At 37.6% G+C, this 23,020-nt stretch overlaps 1 protein-coding gene across 2 annotated transcripts in view; it reads right to left on the bottom strand.

The window, feature by feature from the left end:
- Positions 1 to 23,020, bottom strand: part of GNAL (G protein subunit alpha L) — a 192,213-nt gene that overhangs the window by 99,543 nt on the left and 69,650 nt on the right. Inside the window, exons 1-4 of one of the 2 annotated variants that reach the window (XM_064657019.1) lie at positions 21,304 to 21,931; positions 20,904 to 20,976; positions 20,008 to 20,062; positions 19,704 to 19,823 (exon numbers count right to left, since the gene is read on the bottom strand). In XM_064657019.1, the coding sequence (XP_064513089.1) occupies positions 19,704 to 19,823; positions 20,008 to 20,062; positions 20,904 to 20,976; positions 21,304 to 21,442 (387 nt within the window). In that variant the 5' untranslated portion in view covers positions 21,443 to 21,931. Of the gene's footprint in view, positions 1 to 19,703; positions 19,824 to 20,007; positions 20,063 to 20,903; positions 20,977 to 21,303; positions 21,932 to 23,020 lie in introns of those variants that run through there. The other variant, XM_064657008.1, reaches the window with a different exon arrangement.

The raw sequence follows: 23,020 nt of genomic DNA, 5'->3' as shown, positions 1-23,020 counted from the left end.
AACACAGCTTGATTCTACCACTAAAATTTTCAAGATACATAGTGAATGAAGACTAAAAGGGTCAAATAGAGCAATGATTAAAACAAAAAAGAAGATGTCTCATCTACAGACCAGAATAGCTAAAAATTTTGAAGTCTACAACTATGTTTACAAGAAAGTTAAAGCCAGAAGTTATTCAGTTCCATATTACATCTAAGGGTGTCAGTTCACAGCAAACTTTTTTTATTGTTTTCTTTTTGACACATAAGGTGTAAAACAGCATTTCTAAAATTCATCTACTAGAAAAGTGTGATTTCTGACTAGATAAAAGCATGACTGTCTCTGTAAATGTGGGTGCTATTTTTTTTTCTACTATCAACGCCTGATGTTTGTCTGCTATTAAGTTGTTTTTTTTTTTTTTTTGTTTTTTTTTTGTTTTTTTTTTTTGTTTTGTTTTTTTGGTTTTTTTTTTTTTTTGTAAAATACATTTTGATACTTTTAGACACAGGACATGCTTCCAGCTCCTAAATGACCTGCAGTGCAATCTACTGTAGCATGTACTGTACAAAGTTCTTTGGTATCCACAGGAACAGTTACCAACTGATGTGAACTTCCTTCCCTAAAGAGCTTGTTTGGAATAACAAACTACTCCAGGGGGAAATACATTATCTTGTCTAATCAAATGTTCAAGTGAGGCTCATTTCATTCCAGGGTTTTACTATGCATTGTGCAAATGTGTGTGACGCTGACCTTTAATTAAATCTCAACCTTAAAGGAAGACAGAAAAAGCTTAGTAGCCCAGACTGTGCATATGATTTTAAAGCTATATTTAAATGGTTTAAAGAATGAATAAAAATCTCCTGGTTTTTAGTGACTCTGTTCTCTAAGATGTTTGCTTTTGCATAATCTGTATAAGAGGGTTTTTGTAAACATCAGTAGTTATTTATTCTTACTTTGTACAATCAGCTTTAAAATAGAGATGTTAAGCATACCACCTGATATACAGTTTGTATTATCAACATGCTTCCTTTTATCGAAGTGTTTTTTGATTACCTAAAAGTGTTCCACACTGAGAAATATGTACAGGACAGCATCACACACATGTAGGGCAAAAGTTCATTTTTCATGCCAGAGAGCTTGTGTCAGGTAGAAATATAACTCGGCCTCTTGTGATGTCTCCCCAGGTGGCAAAAAGCAGGAGCAGTCAAGCCACTCCTGAGAGGCCTTCTGCTGAGGAGATATCTTTCAGGTTGTCTCCTGCCCAGGTCCCACTAGGGAAGGAAAGGACAAGTCAAGGATAGACAAGAAGGAAGAGGAAACCAGGGGAGACATTGAGCTGCCTTCTTCAGCATGCTTTTTCCTTCACCTCAACCATCCCAGGGCAGATGTCCCTAGACAGAAGAAGAGAGCATCTAGCATGCTCATGGAGATTTGGGAAAGCAGAGCAGGAAAGTCTTTCTGACACTGTGAAAAGCACGAATAAAGAAGGACATATTCTGATAAATTATTCAAGTATGCAGTGTTGATTATGTGCATCCATGAAAAAAAACACCCTACATAATTCCTGTGCTTAAACAGATATCGATACTGAATATTTTGCCACTTCTTTCAGACTACTTCAGAAAGACAATATAATTACCCTATAAATAAAATAAGCAGTATAATAAACAACATCTCAAAAACTGGTCCAATACTGAGGTGTTACTACACTTCTGCTGTACTGGTCAAATACTATCTTTATAGTAAACACTTCAGTCATGCACACACAGTAAAAAGATCTCGGTAAATCAGAATAAATCTATTAAACCCTAAATGTTCTTGCTTTTATGTAATTGATGCAAACCAGTTGTATTACGTCCCTTGAGCATTCTCTGCTTGTAAAGTGTAGAGTCATAAGTTTAAGGTAAAGAAGCTCTGCCACGCACCAAAGCTATACCTTTAAAATGTCTACATTTAAGAAACATTTTTTAAAATGGTCCTAATGAATCAATTACAAGTTTTACTCTGTTTGTTCTTAACATGTTTTTGACATCCATTCATGTATATGAGAATAAAATCTAGTTATTCTGTTATTTTCAGTTCTAGTTGGCTAGCTTTCAATCATCTTTTCTGTCACTTTGTAAACCTTGGAAACTTATTCTGATCTTAAAAAATTAACATTGTAACAAAACCTGCTTAAATTAAATTAGTTTTTGAGTTAAATGCAAGTTCTTTTTTTCTTTTTTTTTGGTACTTACTTTGAAGAATAAAGTAACAGTATTAGCTCCTATTGATATATCATTGTACCAGTTTTGAACGCACTTTTGTATATTTATATTTTAGATAATTTGTGTTTAGACACAAATGGAGGGTAATTTAATGCTGGTCTAAAGAGGGTTGATTTTTTTTTTTAATAAACCTGGTGACGAACATGCTTATGCCAATATTTTACTTCACATAATAAAAAAGTTAACTTCCTTTCCATGTGTCTCTTTACATGATCAGAAAACATCACTGGGATGTTTTCCTTGTGATAAGAGAGCATTCAGGTTGTGGAGAACTGAACATGGAAACTAAGGTAAAGGATGGCAGTAATACAATTTAAAACAACTTACAAACACTATCAGATGCAGAGGAGCATTCAGCTTGCCTCCACACAGTACTTCTTATTCAAGCACTCAGCTAAAATGGCGTATTTTTGCAAAAACTGATATATTCTCTTTCCATTTTTTTCAGGTTACATAAATCCAGGTGGAAATGCAAAGGAGGGTGTATTTCTTCCTCTTTTTTCATCCATGAGAAAACAGGTGAAATAATGTAATGCTTGAGCTAATACAGGCACAGATATTAGAGGTCTTATTTAACATTTTTAGCAGGAGTTGAAAAGTTCAACCGAAAAGCTTCACTGGATTTTATGAAGACAAAACATTAGATGGTATCATATTTGCTCTTGATTCATCTCCTAAACAACACAATTTAGCTTAACTAAATTCTGAATTGACCCTCAGGCTTTTTAAATGTATGCATTAGACGCAAGTGTGCCTCTCTCATAGCACCTCAGAGGTTGTGCAACTTCAGGAGCTTCGCTGCTAAGTAAGTATGTGTAAAATGGACTTATTCTTTCAGTAACTCCTACTGAGAGCAGTTTCCCCTCTGGATAGCCACAGGCTCTCTCATGTTAACAGACAACTGCTTTTACAAGGACAGGCTGGTAGAAATGAGTAGATGATTCTCTTTTTTGTAGAAGCCTCTCCTAACTTACAGAAAGAAAACCAGAAAGAAAACCATCATGCATTCTTGGCAAGACAGGCAATACGCTCTCTCACACTTGCTACAGTGCAACTGGAAAAAATTAAATAAGGGTTAAAAGGGGAATTTCAATGGCATATAAGGTAAAGCTTTCACCTGAACAACAGCTGTGATTCATTTGTTCTTTTAGTTGATCTATTTAAAAATGAATCAGCATAGTGCTGATATAGGATATATTGGAAAGTAATCTCTTCTGGAAATGACTTCTTAAAACCTTAAATTAAGAAGGCTTCTGCAGGGTTACACCAGAGGTCTTTCCAGCCCACTACCCTTTTCCAGTAATGGATGCCCAAAAAGAGATTGGCAAGGTCAGGACAAGGATGCATAACAACACTTCTCCCTGAACAGTCTTCCAGGACTTCTCAAGAACCTGAGCCAAACAGGGTTTCTACATACTCAGGAGCCCTCAGCTGATTTCTGTTTTGTGAACTCTGAACTCATCCCATCTCGTCCAACAGCCATGCAAACTTTATAAAATAGCTTCAGTTCTACATACTGTCGCTGACATGGCATGCATTGATTGGAACAATGCTCCATTTTTACCTCACATCCACAGGAACACCATTACACTGACTGATCCAATACCATGGCAATACATAAACAGAATTTAAATGTATATACCTACAGGTACCGTCCCCAGCCACGTCTTTTGTGGCCAACTGACTGCTCACTGGATTTTTGCATATCTGTCTATCCTATTTTCAGTAAAAATAATAGAGTAATAGAGCAGAAGTGGTTTGCAGTTACGCAACAAAGCCAAGAGAAAAGAGTTCTTGTGACATAAGACTCAAACAGCTATGTAAGTCTTTTGTATACGCAAGTTCATGTGAGTGGATTGCTTTTGAAAGGCATCAGACTAAGCCTTAAAGCTCCAGTCCACAAAGTTAAGTTTAGAAATAACTGCAGTGAATGTAGCTGTGTTTACTTATCCAAAAGGCCAAGGGTGAGCAAGACAGACCTGTTCTTCTACCACCTAACCGCTGCAAGAAATGTCAGTCTTCACATCAGAAGAAGCAAAACCAACACGCTGCACTGGGTTTCTTCTGATACACAGATTTCCAGTGGCTTTTGGTCTGACTGTAATCTCTGACTATAGATACAGAGGTGGAGGAAGTAAGCCTGCTTGTTTAGATAGCCATCACCTTCCCATTACATCCTACTGCTTGTTCCCATCTCTGCTTTCTTCTTCCCCATTTTGTGTCACCCGCCCTCAGTTAAAACCACGGAAATGATCTGCACTAAAAATAACCTCTCCCTCCACCTCATTTGGTCAGGCCAAACAAACAGCTTTACCAGGACACAGCTGAGGGCACAGTGCAGGCATAAAAGTGGGAAAGCGGAGTGGATAGTGATGGGGGAGGGTTGGAGGAAGGAGCACGATGGCTTAGCCTGGCAGCATTGCTGGAACAAATGCATATGAAACTAAACAGTAAGCACTCCTCAGCATGCACTCTTAGAGAGCAACATGATTCAAAGACTGATGACTTGCTTAAAATATAAAACCTCGGGAGAAAAATAATTGCTGTAGACACACAAAAAGGGTATCACATAAGCACATTTCAAAAAAGTAAATGAATTCCAAAGCCACTTGGCCAGTGATATGCCCTCCAGTTTTGAAACATCAGATCCCAACAAGAACCCATCCTTTCCACACTGGAAAAACCTGCCCAGAAAGAGTACGCACTGACACAACTCAGCCAGTCCTTAAGTACAGCAAACAAAGAGTGTTTAGTGCAAACTAGAATTGAATGCCTGGAATTCCCCCCAAAATCAGGCTGACTGTCAGAGTCGGTTTTCTCCCTACTACATCCTCACATTCCATAGAGCAGCCCTTCATAAGCTGGTTAACAAACATTTTATTTTAAATTTCCCAAGCAAACCAATATGTTTCCCCACCACGACCACCTAATTATGTCATTTTCAAGGATGTTTTATTGTTCATATTTCATAAAGGGAAAAAGAAAAAGAAAACTTTGATTTACTGCATACTTTTTATCTCTCTATTTCTCCAAGGATTCAAACCCCTAAAATTTATACCTTACATCTATCATGTAAGCATGGATCAGGAATGGTATTAGCATGACATTTGGCTATACTTGTAATATAATAATCACACCACTCCTAACGATCACTGAACCAACAAAAAAGAAAGATATGCCTTTCAATGTGATAATCCTTCAGGCCAACAACATTGCAAGATGCGTGTCAGCATTTTTTCCCTTTAAATCCACTTCATTAGGAATGCAGGAGCTACCACTAATGGGAATACGAAATGGGAATTGTTTCTCCTTTCTACAGAATTTGATATCACATGCAAGATAACTAATGAAACCTTATTTCCTATGATATGTGTCCGTAGCTCTTCAAACCTCTCACTAGCAAAATCACCAGCTTTGTCTTAACTCTCAAAGCCGTCTTATGAAGACAAATGCACAACACACATCTCCCAAAAGCCTGCAGACTACCAAGGGTGGCTCTTGCCATAGGAGCCACGTGTCTTTCCATGTTTCCATACTTGGGAGCTTCACCAACACTTAAAAGCTACTCACCTGCCACCCTTTACCTGGAGAACTTTCTCAATGGTGCAACAGACTCGAGATAAACTTGTTCTATTCTCCAAACTCTATTTTCATTTCCACATGCTTGAGGGCCTACAGCTACCAGCCTCTGAACTTGATTTTTCACCCCGCCGTTAGCCACCAGATGTCCCAGTTCTTGATCAGATTAGAACCTTGTAGGGCAGTAGGAACAGTCTAATACTTAAATGCATATATGCACACCAGTGCACACATGTATGAAAACAAAAACTCCTGCTTGCTGTTTTTAACTGAAAATATATGAAGGCATGCTCTTTGCTCCTTGGAGCCTTTAGAGATGATACTCCTGATTGCACTACTTCCCACAGCCATTTTTTTTCCGATTTTAGGGAAGAAAATGTTAGGCCCTGACTAATTAAGAGCTATGTGTAACTCTCCATAAGAAGTACTAAATCTTTTACATTTTGCCAGGAATTAGATTTAAAACAATCAACATGTGGAAGCACACGACAGTTTTGAATAAGCTACATTACAGTCTGCTACACTGTCTGATAGCACCCTGGAAGAACATACACTATTTAAGAGAAATAATCACTCTCTGTTTACACAACATGGCCCTGAAAAATCAGGTAGGTAACTAATGAAGTCTCTAGATTAATTCAATATGTGATTATAGAAGCTTTAGTTTTAGAAAAGAAGTCCCAGGGGCTTTCAACCAACATGTCCATAGGATCTCTGTGAACTGAAAGGAAAGTGACAAATGCAAAAGACCAACTGACACGACCTTGTATCTTCCAAAGTTTTCCAGATTTTCAGAAATTTTTAACTTCTTGAGCATGAGGTGATTCATGTCACTGAAAATACAGCCTTAAACGCCTGAAACTGGGCAGTTGTATCTCAGTGTATTTGTGAGACTGTGATAATTAAATTCACTGTCGTAGAATATCCCAAACATAGGGGCTACCATACATCACAGAAGAGAGGAATTTTCTCCTCTCCTAAACTTCATTTCCTCCCCTTGAAAAGACGGACACAAGAATATGTAATTATAGCTCTTTAAATACTAAAAATTGTATTTGGCTCCCTTTCCCCTTCAACTTGGAGTGTTCTCTTTCCAAGAGTAAACATACCCAGTTTTCTTTGTCTCCTCTTACTCTTGATGCTCTCCTCTGGACTCCATTTGTGTACTTTTTTTAAGTTCAGTTCCCAAAATTAGACACAATACACCAGTTGAAGACTCAAAATTGCCAGAGTATGGCATAATTACTTCATGTTTTTTTTGTACAACAGCCTTGTTAATGTATCCCAGAATGAGTTAACTCATTGTTTGTGGTCCATTACTACAACAAAGAATTTTTCCTGCACTACAAGCAGTTTTTTTGCATCCTGTATCCTCTTCCATTCCCTTCCCTAGAGATTTTCTGTTTATTCCTGAGAGGCTGCCAGAAGGGGATGACTGGTTGGCCTCTTGGAGACAACCAAGTTTGACAGACTTAAAGGTACAGATTACCAAGATCCTATAGCAACTTGTTCTTGATTTTTTGTACTTCTAAAAACCCCTCAAAGGTGGAACAGAATTGAACTATTTTCTATATTGAATTGAACTATGTACTAGTACAACTGAGAGAGAAAATACGATGAACAGAAGTAGAGCTTTAAAAATGAAAAAAAGTGAATCAAAAAATATTTTAACAGTAAAAAGATGCCTTCTCTAGTAGCCACTCCTTACTATTTTTGTTCCTTTAATCACAATCTACAATGCTTTTTCCCACAAACCACAAGTGCTGAATCATGTAAGACCTAAATTGACATAAAAATAACAAAATTCTGCTAGTTGCAGCGTTTCCCCAAGGGAGATCAAAAAGTTCAGACCATTTTCTCTTAGTGACACACAGCACTAGTAACTGCAAAGAAAAAAAAAAAAGGTGGTATTTTGGTATTTTTAAACATTTTATTTCTCTAATGAGAAGGGTTCCAAACAATGGTCTTCTTTTCTGCTAAATCAGGCAAACTGTAATGAACGATTAAGGAACTATGAGCAGATTTGAAAGCACAAATGTCCTTTGTGGTACTGTAAACATTGCCTCTCCAAAATCAGGCTGAAGACCAATTTATTTTCCATTTTAAGAACAAAAATAAAGTGTGTTCTTCTGCACAGAAGAAAATATTAGTCATGGTAGATAATTTTAAAAATGCTTCTTCATAAGTCATACACGGCAGCATAGCAAATGAGAAGACATGTCATTACACATGAAAGAATAAAAAATTGAATGCAATGGATTTTTTGAACAGACTAGTCAAAATGTATGACAGGTCTGAAAATACCAGAGAAGAATAAGGATAATTATCATTAATAGTACCCTTTGGGCTCTGCTAGTGTTGGTACAGAGACCTTCACACATATTCCTCTTACCTGCAACTGTGTTCAACTTCTCCTGGAATTATAAAATAATCTACTATAATTCTATAAAGATATCAACTCAGTGTCAAAAAAACCAAAAAACCATAAACCAAAACCACCCCCCCAATAAAAAACACTAGATAATAAAAAAGAAAACATAACACCTTGAATACTGTTTGTAGTCCTGGTTTGTCATTGCAAACAGGGTCTAGTAAAACTAGAAGATACGTGGAAGAGCAACAATAATGAGCAAAGACATGTAATAAGCTAAGTAGACTCTTTAGCACAAAGACAAATATCTGAAGGGATATGATATGCAATGAGAGTGGCAATGTAGAAGAGATGAAATATTTCTAATAGAGAAAATAGGGAAGGCCAGTGGGCAGCAAGCTTGGAGGAAAAAACCCAACAAAACAAACAAAACCCTCCAAATCAATCAAGTGGCACTTCCTCATACAATACATACTTAAACTGCAGAACTCACTGCCATAAATTAAAGCTCACACAGGTTGGGGGCGGGAGTGGGGGGAGGGAAATTCCTGGAAGAAAGATCCATGAAAATTATTAAATACAGAAATACCGCTCCCAGTCAAAAATTACCTCAGCCATAAAACTGTAGAGACTAGGACAATCAATGTGGGAAATACTACTATGTGCTTGTCCCCTTCTTAAACTCTTTTTCCTGTTTCACAATCAGTCATGGTCAGAGATGAGACCTGATGCTAAATGAACCCATGATCTGAGCTGGTACAGTTTTCTTATGGTTTTATTAGGCTGTGCAAATCAATTTAAGGTAAATTATCTAAGACTGTGCATGAAACCTTTCGTTCTGCACAGAAAGTTATGCTGGTGCAGCCTACTGTTCAGCAAGCCTTTTAAAGATACTATTATTAAAAAAAACCACAATATGAAAATGAATCACGGTGATTGAAAAGACCTACTGTTCACAGCTTAATAGCATCCACAGAACTGTCACTTATCTGAAAAAGATTTTGCTTATTTCAAGTTCTGTGCCAATCTTTAACCTACACAACTTTACCCACCCCCAAGAAAATCCATAAAAGTGCTCAACGACCTCCCAGATATAAAATTAACAGGGAAAAATGATTCGCTTGTTTTGTTTTTCAACTGAAAGTATTTGTGATTTTTATATTATTATCACTGCATAACCGGAAGCTCAGCTGCATAAATGCTGTGCTGGTAGTACTAGCTGTGCATTTAGGTCCATATATATCCATCTGTTTAAGTCTTTGCAAGATTAGACCCTAGGGAATATAGCTGCTTTGGGTGACTTCTGTATTTACGGAATTTTATAGTTCTTGTCAGGCTTTCATTCATCAGTGAGAAGAATCAAACTCTGCTCTGTAGAACTGAAGGCCAAGGATGAAATTTAATCCCTTATTTCTTCAAAATCCAGTGAAAATCTTCTGCTGTTTGAGTGGCTGGCTCTCAGAAATGTCAAGAGCCATCTTCCTCTACTGACATGATTTTTTGATCATACAATTATTTTTTAATTATGATTTCTCATTTATGTATTCTCTAATTAGACTTTTGGTCCATAATATACACTCTGCTGTTGGTTAGCATGTTAAGTTTGCTGTTCTTAAAATCTAGGGAGAAATGTAGCAGATAACAACAGTGATCAAAAATGCTAATTTTAGGGGTGGAAAAAGAAAAGCTCTACTGTTCAATGCTGTCCTAAATAAGTGAGTCTTCTCTTCCCAAAATGAAAAGGCAACACTGACATCGTGAGATGGAAAGATAAGGTAGAGGACACCTGCCTGCCTGAAGGAATATTCTCACTCAAATGTTTAAAGCTACAAATCCTGCCACGAAGCTTCACTCTTCTGTGATCCCTGCTGGAAACCTGATAATTAATGACATGGTTTCAGTAGTAGGTGGTGAGACCCGACCTCTTCCTCTAGCCAGTGACAACACAGAAGTGACTGTATATTCACTGCATAGTTTTTTCATTCACATTTCTCCTCCGACTTTTTTTCTTTGCCTGGAGTTGAGAACTCCTCAAGGCACACAGCCTGCACCAAAGCCACCCTGGAGTTGACTGGCAATGAGGTCCTGCTGCTAATTGTGGTCAGCTGTAGGTCTGCAGGCAAGGGGCAGTTAGTTGTCTGCACAGAGGGTAGCGAGGACATACTTTACCCTATTTTAGTTAACCATTCTTTGCCTTTTCTTGTTTTCCTACTTGACAGTTCTTAAATTTGATATTATTTAGCTCCTATGAAAGAAAGTATGTGGGTGTATGTTAAGAAAAGAACGATCTGCACAGCTCTGTCACTTAACATCCTATGGAAGTGAGGGTGGACGTGATCAAAAAGCGTTCACCGAATTAAGAGAGATAAGAGGGCTTGCATATCTTTAGCCTATTTTATCTTGCTAAACAATTTCACAGTTCAAAACAGTGGGATAATTATTTGCATTAGAATATGTTTAAGTCCTACTGACAGCACTAAGAAAATTCAAATGGAATGAATTGGCAGAAGTGTCAGAAAACGTTTACTTTTAAAAGATTTAAAAGGCAAAGTTCATCTCTAACGTTGACATAACAGAAAAAATTCCAATATTCTTCTTGCCTAAGGATAAGTATCCTTTCAAAACATCCAGCATAGGTTTTTAAAACAAATACTAGTAGATTAATTACAAGAGTACACTTTAAACCAACCAAAATTAATCTACTGATTTAAAGCAAGAAACCATAATCTGCATGCTTCAAGTGATAGCTGGCATGCTTACAACCAGAGGTAGCTCTGTTCCAAGAAATTATTCCAAGAGCTTCCAAAGTAAAAGGCAATATAAACTTGAAACTGTGTTTTACAAATTACATTCTCCTCCTGACTCCTTTTAAAGAGAAGGTCCTAAAACTTGAATTGAATCTCTTTAACAACAGAAAAACAAATTATGTGACATAGGTGACAGAACAAAACCATAAACATTTTATGGAAACCTTTAGCAGTTAACTGCAAATGTGCATTGTTCTTGCCTTTTATCTGCTTGAGAGTCCTATTTACATTTATTTTAAAGAGCTTCTTAGATACTCAGGGGAAAAAGATTGTTCATGACACTTTTTGGTTTCAACCTATTTATTTCATTGTATGAAAGGTATACATAGAGTCTTCTGTTCACATTGTTTAGCTTGCTCTCTATTCCTCAGCTCAGGTTGCTACCTTCTGCAAACTGAACATCCTGCCTGTTGGTGCAGACTATGTTGACATTAAAAAAGATAATCCACTGTTGACAATAAGTACAAGCTATGGAGGTGATGAAAAAAACAAGCAAAGGTCTAATCTGGCAACGCTCAACACTGCTTCAGAAACGGAAGCTGTGATCTCATCAGGTGCTGAAGAGAGGGGATGCAGCGCTTCGCTGTTGTGCAGATGAACACTCACTTATTTGAAACTCTAAATAATGACACTCATAGTATCTGAGTAGGTGATATCCTCTGATCCATACTCTCCACTGGCTTCAGTGACAAGACGCACACATGTGATGATTTATCCCCGATCTGCACATTTTTATCGTGGCCACTGAAGTTAAAAAAAGAAAAAAAGACTCTCCCTAACTAGTGAACATGTTACTTTTACAGAGTAGTCAAAAATGGCAAAAGCAGCCATCAACTTGCTACCCTTATCTTAGGAGATTAAAAAAAATTAATTGATAGTAAGGACAATCACGAAACATACTCTGATATGTTTACCTTTTCTTTGGTTGTGATGGAAATTCTGTTCTAATGTACTTTATAAATAGTGGCAATTAATTAAAAATTTAAATACCCTTCTTCTGAAAACTGCCACTTGTAAAAGTCTGAAATGTCATCATCCTTGGACTAAAGGGATAATGTGTCTTCATTAAGAATGTGGTTACTTTTTGCATGCATTTACATTGACTTTCATTATAATTCAGTTTGATTTACACATAAGGGAACAAACAAGTGAATTTCTTGCAAACATTTTAAAGTGCATGTCAAATCTTAATAAATTAGCCACTACTTTGTAATTAAATCTTCTCCAGAGATTTCAACGCAACTCAATCTAAGTGGTAAAAATTACAAGAATTTCTTTTCTGTTTTTTTCCTGAAGAAAGAGTGGGAATCAGGATCAGTTTGTGATTCTGGCCAGGCTACTACACCTCTGTCAAGCACCAATGCTATTCCTTCAGCTGTCTTTCCGAACCTTACCGCCTGGGATAGCGAAGGACTGCTGCCACCTCCACATTGCAGAATCACTTCCAGAAGATACCCTAGCAGCAGCCACAGTTGTGAAGGAATTCAAAGCAGCAGCCCCCCAACAACCACAATTTAAAATAAATCAGTGTCCTTCACAGACCTGTGGCCAGTACAAAGATGAGGATAGTACAGCCTTTAAACTACTGCTTCTGCCTTTCTTAAATTCAAAATCAGGGTGTACACTGAAAAGTACCGGATTTAAAAAGAAATATTCTAAAGCTCATAAATGATTCTCTAATACATTTTTAGTTCTGTGAGGAAAATCAGTCACTCCTACTTAAAATGATAATTCAAGTTATTATTCTTCCCATTGCCATCAAATCAATATCCAAATTTAGATGTAAAAATATTTTTATCCTTGTAAAATGCAATAGAAGTATGTAAAGTTTTCAGCTAAAACTGTAGCAAAAAAAGGTAGAATATGATATTTAGCATTAATAATTTGCAGTAGCTGACTGGATGCTGGACTGACTGTCAAAACCCCTCAAATTAATTTGTATTCATAGGTACAAAACTTGAAAGTAATATCAGAAAATCTCAATAGTTTTGGAGACTGCAGAAATAACTTAAGTTTTAGTTAGTGGTAATAATAATAAATGATAATATCTTCCCGGTTTCACAGTGATGATAATGTGATGATAATAAAGGCAGGCTGGATGAAGTGTGAATACCACCTCACTATCTAAAAAATCAGATTCACAATATAAGATAGCAAACATTTAATTTGGTGTTACTATGATGATGTAATATTTAATGTAACACTGCACTTAATTCATAAGCAGCATTGTTCATAAGACTTTCTCAAGTAACTGTATTTTTGGGATGTAATTCATTATTTTGCACTGTAAGCTGTGAAAAAAACCAACCCTCTATAAAAGGCAAATTACATGTGAAAATGGTGAACTTTTCCCATATATTTCAAAGTTGAATCTGTTCTTAAAAATATTGAGATAGGAAGGCCTAGAAAAAAAATGCAGAATTTAATATCTTCTTATTTTAATTTTTTTTTCTGAAAACAACTTCAATTTATTAACTTCAGATGATTTGGGATCATGTACAGGATTTCCTATGGCTCCCAATCTCCGTATTTCTACTGTTAATTGTTGGGGGCCTAAGTAGATCCCTGAGCTCCTTTCCTGGGATACAAATTTAATTATTTACTTATCATTGGTATAAACTGTTGTGGTTCAGTGAGTTTAGAACAAGGGGAGAAGGAAATATGTTGTTACACTTTTATTAAACAGAGCAGTGTTCTACTAGAGCAAAAACCTTACTTGACTTTATGCTTGATCATAAGGAATTCTTTCGTCTAAAGCAAGCACCACCCCAAACACAAATGGTGTATTTTAAGCAAGAAATCCCGAGCCTCACAGAAGAGTTGTACTTTACAGAAAACACTCCAGTTTAAAGCTCCATGTGTTTTCACTAAAGTCAGAGTATTTATTAATGAATTCAAATAAAGGAATTAAAGACAGTCACGGTACAATTTTGTAATTTTACAGTTCCGGTATATATTATAAATTTGAAAAACTGAAAGGTTTTAAGGTTTGTTGGTTTGCTTTTCTTTTTTTTTTTCCTTTTTTTCCCCCCAAATTGTCCTATATTTGCTTGTACTACGATCCCAGTTCTAGTTTTTATATTTTTGAACATAGTTAAAATAATGACTGATTATTTCTGAAAGCTCTACAGGATCGGCTGGTCTATCAACAGCAAACTTAATGCTTACAGAGAATAAGAACAAAATAACGTAACACTGAAGTATTTTTTTGATCTCACGTATGAAATGCTTGTAACTTTTACTTCAGCATCAACTAATCAGAACACTAGGGACTCAGTTTGCTGATTTAATGAAATGCAGACATGCTTACACTACATCTGTATGCAAACAGGTATTTCATACAGAAGGAAAAGTATTCCTGGGAATCAGCAGAGTCTGCTCTTAACATGAAATAAGCGCAACTTCAGTATCTGCTGTTAATTAACAGCGTACAGCAGGAAAACAACTGCCATCACAGTTACCACAACAAAAATTTCATCTGTTTCCTGATTACTACTTCTTCCTAACATCCACTACTTTTCAGGATCAGTTCTCTTGACAATTTTAACCTTTTTACGAAGACTAAGGAGCTGCCAACAACTATAATAGTGAACGCATTTTCAGCTGTCCTTCTCTGACAGCCTTCTTCATTAGTTCTTCAGGTGTTACTAATTCAGGGTAGAAATAATGTTGTTGGACCTACACAACTTAATCATGACCTGGCCTTTCTGATACTTTGTGTTTGTTTAAATAGGAAAAGATGTGTTTGTGTAAATATGAAAAACTACCGGTGTGCATCTTAGATTACAAAACCCCACAAATTACTTACTTAATTTTTAAAAGTCCAATTGATTTTAAAGAGTTAATATTGACTCATGCCATAGTAATGTTAAGTATTGCTGTCCCAGGTAGTTATAAAAACTTGTGTTCATTCTGCCCAAAATGGTAAACAAAGCCCTAGAGTAAAAATATAGATAGAAAGAAAAATCAAGTGAAGCCATTTGAGTTGCAATGCTCACTGTATTCTCTTTTATTTTATGGCATTTTCATGTAAAACATTTTATATTTTCACACTCACAAAAAAGATGGAAATATTGTGAGTTATTTGAAAACCAAAAAATGTGAGATGATGGTATTTTGTAACTCCTTTCGGATACATCAAGTACATATTAAAGGGACACTTAAAACAATTTGCAGACAAATTGGATACTAAAGTCACAGGATTAACTTCACAACCCAAGCAAGTTTAACCATATATGAACCATACTTATCATGTTTTTAATATTTTATTTAATTATTTATCCAGGATAAAGATTTTCTACAGCCCAACAATACGCTTCACTTGATCAAGATTTTCAGTTGCTTCAAACACTGAGATACATACTGTGAAAACCAGAGATCACCAGGCATCAACAAGAGTTTGAATTTGATACCAGCTCTCATAAAAAATTTGAAAAAAACCAAACATGTAACTTCAAATTCTGACCCGAAGTATTTTTGTTTCTTTCTTGTGTCGTTATATTATGAATACAAAGTCCTAATTTTTAAGAAGAAAACATGAAGGAAAATTAAAGTCCTCACATTGAACTCAAACTGTAATATCTCAAAATGTAAAGCAAAACACAGACCTGATTAATCTAAAGTACTGTCAATGCCCACATTAACATTTCATTCTTAAGAGCTGAATTAAAGAGCTTGCCTGACCAATAAAATAGCTGTAAAAATTATATTTGAAACTCACATACTAAAATCCGCACAAGGGGCTATATCCACACAATTCACTATTTTATGAAAGTTCAAGTTTTGCCTCTCTAAAACATTCTCTGCAAAGGAAAACGAATCTTGTGAAAACTCTCCCCATTCCCTAAGACCCAGGTGAAGTGTTTATATGTTCTCTCTTAAGCAGGTGATTCACGTTCACCGGTACCTGGATCATATGGCCAAACACTTGGCTGTGCAGCCCAGTGGCAGGTAACCATTCCCTGCTTTCTTCCTACACACAACTCATCAGATGAGCTTGATCCAAGACACATGTTATGCAAAGCAACTTAATTGGGCTACATTTTTGGAGAAGACAAAGGGTAAAGGAATTATATACTGAGCAGCTTTGTGGTGCCCACAAAATTCAAATACTTCAATAGAAACAAATGAACTTGAGTAAACACACCCTTACATAATACACCATGTTTTTCCACAGCCAGCATAATATGGCCTTAATATGTTCCCTCTGATTCACAAAGGACAAAACAAATCCCCATCAATAAAGGATTAAGATCGGAGCAGGTCAATTCCTGTTAACTTTAGCAAATATCAATCAACACTTTGCCAAAAACAATAAAAAAATCCTTTTTGATAGAGCACGTTTCAATTTCAGTGTTAAAGCCCTTCTGCTGTTTCTACACTGGACTATGGAGCTAATAATGCCTAAACTAGTCAGATAAAAATTTAACTTGATTCCTTTCACAACATAAAGGAAGAAAATACAGTGAACATTTGACTTATTTATATTTATTAACTTTGTAAAAACTCTAGCCCTCATGATTTATAGAACTGGACCCCATCAGTCACCCAAGAAATATTTTGTAAAAATTGTACAGTCTTTCATAAAAGTAATGAAAGACAACAGAAAAATTATAAGAGAAATCAAGAAAGTTTTGTTTTATATCAAATAAATGAATCTTCAAGGTAGCATAACTAAACCAAACTAAAGAATAATTTTTAAAAAGTAAGTAAAACTATTGTAGGGGGCACTCCGCAGACTCTTAAAGTAATGTTAGAAGGCTGTAAAGAGAAAACTATTTGTCTTAAAATTTGTATCACTACTTAATAAAGTGTTCTGCTTACATTTTGTAGAAAGCTAAGTAATGAAGAAAACAGACAAACAGAAACCCTAAATAACTATCAGAGTCTAAATGTGAAACCCCCATCTTTACTCAAAATTCTCAGAATTTCAGCCATAAATTGCACTTAGAGTATGATTTCATCCATACAAAATCAGTATTTTCATACCCACCTATTTTAATTAGCAAGTAAATGCATATTAGTTAATTTGTATGTAGTTTAAGAATGTCTGTCCAAGCACATCTGTATGTCACAAATATATTTAAATTAGCACCCCATGAGTGTTGGTTCTATTGTGCCATCAGTGAAGTTTTTGCATTGCATCAGGGATCTCTCTTTGAAGACTCATGATAAGGTGCTGTCATTTTCCCACATTTGGCATGCAATGTATCTGAAATGTATCTTCAGCTAATACACATTGACTTTTATGACATATATTACATGGCTAATATCATCCAAAAATAACACATCTGGAATTCATATTGCAACACTAAGTGTCTTTAACAGCTCATCACCATCCATATTGTTAAAAACCCTAAAACTGCCTCTTCCCTCATTCATAGAAAGAAGGGTAACCTTTGTCACATTTCAGAATATCCCAAAATTTACCCCAGACTTGCCCATTTCTTCCTTTACAACTGTTTTTAAGTAAGGATGATTAGACCTTGAATGTCTACTGTTAAATACTGTGTTGGTTTTTGAGCTCAGAAGGCCTTATTCCATACCTCAGCTATTAATTATGGAATCAGTAATGCTTAGCAAAGGATGCCTAACTGATTACTACCCAAGTATTTATTTTTATATTTCTCCTTACCCAAAAATACTAAATGGGTCAAAAGTTATTTCAGCTGGAAACCTAATTTTACTTTATCATTGACTTAAACTGGAGTAGAATCAAGCCCTGAAGCACAATAGCACTTTTTTTTTTCAATCTGTCTTGCTCACAGATCTTCCTGGAGATAAATAACATACTAAACATAGAAAAATTAAAAAAAAGCAAGCCAAACCAAAGAATATAAAAAAGGCATACTTTACATTTTACAAATATTAAACCTATGAATTGAGCTGATAAGAAAGCAAGAGGGAAAATATAAAAGTGACATAGAAATATATTTACTTCTAAACCAGCACCAGATTTCTTTTTTTGAACTTGTTACAACTTTTTAATTTTTTTAATTAGGAGTAGTAATTGACACTATTTCAAATAACATGATGGTATTTTCAGAAAACCTACTTAATTAAAAAACACTTATTAATATTTTTACTTTAAAGCAAAATGGACTTTGAATCGAGATTTCAAATGAATTATTAATTGTTTCAAAGTCCACTGGGTCCTATTCTTTCCCCCTCCAAGAAGGCTAAATTTTCCTCTGTAAAAAAATATTGAACAGTGAGTCAAATTTGACCAGATATAGTCAGCTTCTGTGAAAAAGGAGAAAATTTGCAAACAGTAAAAATAAAAAATATCTCCAGCCCTATGGAAAGTCCAGTTTAGCTCTCTTTTATCCCAGAAACTCAAAATAACAGATGTACTATAGAGAACTGCAAAGTATATATGCCACCATTTATTTTACTCAAGCATCTAAGGGTCAAAATTAAAGCAAAAAAAAAAATCCACATAAAATGAGCAACAAATGCCTCAGAACTTTAATACCTGCATAAGACAAATATTTCATGTCAAGCTCATATTCCATTTCTAAAAAGAGTTTCTCACTTTCACTAACTTGCATCCACCAATTGAGCAATTATGCAATATGTGGGTGTACCTTGCAGTCGTTTTCTTAACATCTGCATTCTGTGTTAAAATCTAGCTGTACAAGATGTCTGATAATTTTTCTTTATCTTGAACCTTCAAAGTGGTAGGTTTACCAGAGGCAAAATCACACATCAGAGAATATGAGTCATATAATAAAGAAACGACTCTTCCCCTTCTCCCCCTTCCACCCTGAAGCTATAATAACCTAAAGACACTCTCTTGTAAATGCCTTCTCTGGTAATATTGATAGCATGTACAACTCACAATCATTTAGCCAATGAATGAAGATTTTTTTAAGTCCTTACTGTATCCATAACAAATTGCTTTCAGTATCATTTTAAGGCAAATTAAAAATTGTGCTACTGCAAAAATAAAATTCAGAATGTCTGTGCTCTTGCTTTCATATAAAGCATAAAATATGAAACATTCTATGGATGTTCCTATAAATAATAACATAAAAAGATAAAAATAATTTAACATAAGATGCCTATGCAAGTTAATCTGAAAAGTATCTCTCATTTGTCTACAAAAGAGTAGCTTCCATACAGAAATCCTTAGTTTTCAAATGATTCCATATCAAAAGAAGGCAACATTTACATACAAGCAAATCACTGCTCATGCCAACTACAGTAGACCAGGAAGCAAACCAGCACCTTACTTGACCACTGCTTATGCGAGCTTCCACTCTGAAGCGCAGTAAATCTGGGAAACAACACTGAGGCCACTCCAGCCTTTTATTTCCTTTTATATCCTTTTCTGTAGGTAGACAGTAACTCCTCAGGCTAACATCCTGCATCTAATTCCATGTAGGAAATCAGCTTTCAACAAAGTCTTATTTGATTTGTCAATATGTATGATTGCATCAGAAAATTTGCAGAGAACTAAATGCAGAAACAGCAGCATTTACAAACAGCAGCAAATAAATCCATAACAACAAAAGCCTGCATCACTAAAACAGGTGCAACCACCACAGCCTTGTAAGAAAGTTAACCAGAGGTGATGCTGGCATAAGGTCTTCCCATGACCATCTTCCAAAAAGTAAAAAACCCCAATGTTTCAGTAAATCAAAGTGAAGCAACATGTTCCCCCTTGAAGCAGAATAAATGAGTGGTTTGTATTCTTACCTGTGTATAGTCAAAGTCAGAAAGAGGAGCTATACTCTTGATGTAGTCCATTCGAAATTGGTTTTCTGGGTTGGCCAATGGAACTGGGGGTATTAAAGTGCTCATTGCTGAAACTATAGTCTAGAATTGGATAAAACAAAAAAACAAACACATTAATCTGGATAAACGCGGGATACAGGATCAATAGAAGATAATCCAATCTGATCAGCAAAATGGGATTTCTCTCATCACAATCTTGGAGAGCACAATCCTTCTCATTCCAGCAAAACCAAGCATTTAAGAACAGTATAAAGTGTGTTCTTACCACAATCGCATCTTTAACATTTTTCCGAATATCCAGTATTTTCTGTTTCTTTTCTCTGCATTAAAACAGAAATATTAACACTTTGATTTTTTTCTTCCAAAGCAGTTCAGTCAGTTGCATTTAATTTTTTTCACTGATCGCTTGTTTATCTGCTCTTCAATCATTAAAACATACTAACAGAAAAAAAAAAGTAAGAAAAATATATTTTCCCCTTATCCCTTTTCTTGCACAATATGAAGAGCAATGCACATTCATCCCTTATACATTTTTTTTAAATCAGACAATCATGGACACATCTGCAAAGCCTCCCCTGATGGAACTGGAAGTCATTCTGTCATTTCTACAACATGCTGTAAACATGCTTGAAATTAACAACACGTAGTTGAAGGCAAACAGATATCTAAAATTAATGCTGTGGATTAATAATGATTTCTGGCAAAGAGTTCTTCAGAGAGAAAATGATGTAGCCTCACAAAACAGGATGATTTCTAACAAATATGCAAAATTAGTTTCAGTTTTACGCTAACCCCAACACCGGAAAAACAGCACACACTGTCATCCTGAATATGACTTGACATGTATTTTTATATTACAGACAGATGCAATATTTGGTTATTTGCTTCTATGTAAAAAGTAGTCGCCATGTTGTTGCTACACAGGGGCCTGTCAAGCGCTGCAGTAGCAACAGTGTAAAATACAGTAAAGGGGCCAGAAGGAGAAAATGCAAACATACAATAGCAACAATTTCCTTATTCTCACTCGCCTCCCTCCCTCAAAACGCAGTGTCAAGCCATCAAAACACAGGGGATGAGAGGAGAAATTTCCTAGCCTACTGTGTGTTAACCTGTTTCCAACATTTAAGGAAAAATAAGTCACAAAGTGTCAATAATTCTTACTCTGAATTAAATCCATTGACATGTAGGATTCGCATTTGTTTCACAATAGTGCTTTTTCCTGACTCACCAGCCCCTAAAAGAGAAAGAAGGGAGAACATTGTGATATACGGTTCAGGCTGGGGGGGGTTGGAGTGTTTTTTGTGGTTTTTTTTGGACGCGACAGCATCTCCCACCTCGGCAGCATTTCTGTATGTGTGCATCCATGTGGCTCAGGCGCTGAGCTCGATCTGTGGACGCCTCGCTCACTGCTCAATACAACAGCCTACGTTTTTCATACCTAAGGCGCACGCCGCATCTCCCCTCTCCGCATCTCCCCTCTCCGCTCGCCCTGCCGCCCCGGCGGGCTGGGGCAGATGCCCCCTCCTCTCCCCGTCCCCCACCTCTGCCCCTTCCTTCTTACCCAGGAGCAGCAAGCGGTGTGTCGCTTTATAAGCCAGCCTCTCTTTCTGCAACTGCTTCTCTATTTTTTTGTTGGCTTCTCGCTGCGCTTTCTCATCGATACGCTGATCCTCCGTTTTGCTGTTGCCCAAACACCCCATAGCCGCTGCTTAGGGTGGATGTCAAATCGCTGCCTTCACAGATTTAGTATTTACAAGGGGGAGAGGGGCGGGGGGGGGGGGGGGGAGGGAGGCAGAAGACAAGTCTTTATATCCGTGTGTGTCCCTGCGACGGTCTCTCTCCTCTTCTTCCCCCCCGGCTCGCTCACATAAAATGGTCTCTGGCCGCTTTCCGATCGCAGCGGAGTTCGCTGGTTCGCTCCCCACCAGAGATGCGGCGAGCAGGCGGCAGAGGTGTCCCTGCCCCGGCGGGGAGGGGGTGGGGGGAGAAATCTGTGCAAAAATCCCTAACATGCAACGAGAGGGAGAGAAAAGGGCTCCTCCTGGAAACCAGCCGGGTGCCGCTCTCCGCTCTCCCTCCCCACAGCGCACACAATCCCTATATTTCTCTGTAAAGGTCTATTTTTGTCTTCCTAACTCAGCACTGCCTCTTTCTGCGAGACCAGGAAACAGCCCCGCTACCAGCCCTACGCGCAGGGAAGCCGAAGGAGAAAGGTAAAAGCCGGACGGATCTACCTGGATCTTGCGGGGCCGGGGCCGGGCGGCTCCGCGGGGCCCGCGCCCCCCGCCCCGGGCCGCCCCCGCCGCCCCTCACGGCCGCCGCGGCCCCCGCGCCCCGCCAGCGCTGCCGCCGCGAAAACCTGGATCTGGCATCGCCTCCGCGGGACCTGCGGCCTCTGGGCCCCCCGCCCGCGGCCTGGAGGAGGGGAAGGGGCTGCGGGGCGCTGCGCCCGCGGAGCCAGGGGGCCTTTTCCCGATCTTTCCCCGCGTTCCTCGGCGGTGCTGGAAGAGCCCGGCCGCTACCAGAGCAAGGGCTGGCACTCCTGGGTCTGAAATCCCAGGCTGGCGTGGCCCAGGTGGTGGCTGCCATCGTGACTGACCTGGGGGAGCAGCGCCGGGAGCCTGCCCGTGCCAGCGGGGTGGGGTCTGCGGGGGGGCTGCCCGCCTGTACCCCGACATAGAGGGCACGCACGGGCACAAACACCCCGCCTCGCCTTCTTAACAAACAAAATGTCCCTGTCCACAACTTGTCACAGCACCACACGGGCCGTTTTTTTCCATTGAATATTCCAAACTGTATCAGCTGAACCAGAAAATGAAGCTGTCCAAACAGCTCATGATAATGTTTAATCTGAACGTGATAACACGCATGCTAATATCACCACAACAACAAATCTCAAAAAGAAACCGTATCCTTGTTCCTTCGTTTACCTCCATTTTAGGTCCTAAAATGAAACTTCAAGCTAGACAACCTTATAATTGTTCCTTCTTGCTACAAATCTCTTGCCTTGTTAACTGTCATCTCAGTGCAAAAGCAGCTGTAAAGCACTTGGCTCCTCCTGAACTTCCACTGTGTAGAAACCACCTGCACAACTCAAACGTGATCCTTGATACACTGAGGCACAAGAGCACTAGAAAAAGGATAGGCATGACTCTGAAATCCTGACGTACTTTCAGCTTTTATCTCCAAATATTATTATTCCCCCATACTTCCAAAGATGGATTACTTAAAAATTAGTATTTTGATAGCTACATATGTGTGCAAAATCCTGGTCTCAG

Source organism: Pseudopipra pipra, chromosome 1, assembly GCF_036250125.1.
Source record: "Pseudopipra pipra isolate bDixPip1 chromosome 1, bDixPip1.hap1, whole genome shotgun sequence".
Taxonomy (NCBI): domain Eukaryota; kingdom Metazoa; phylum Chordata; class Aves; order Passeriformes; family Pipridae; genus Pseudopipra; species Pseudopipra pipra.
The sequence above is the reverse complement of the archived record's forward strand: the minus strand, read 5'-3'. Positions and strand labels throughout refer to the sequence as shown.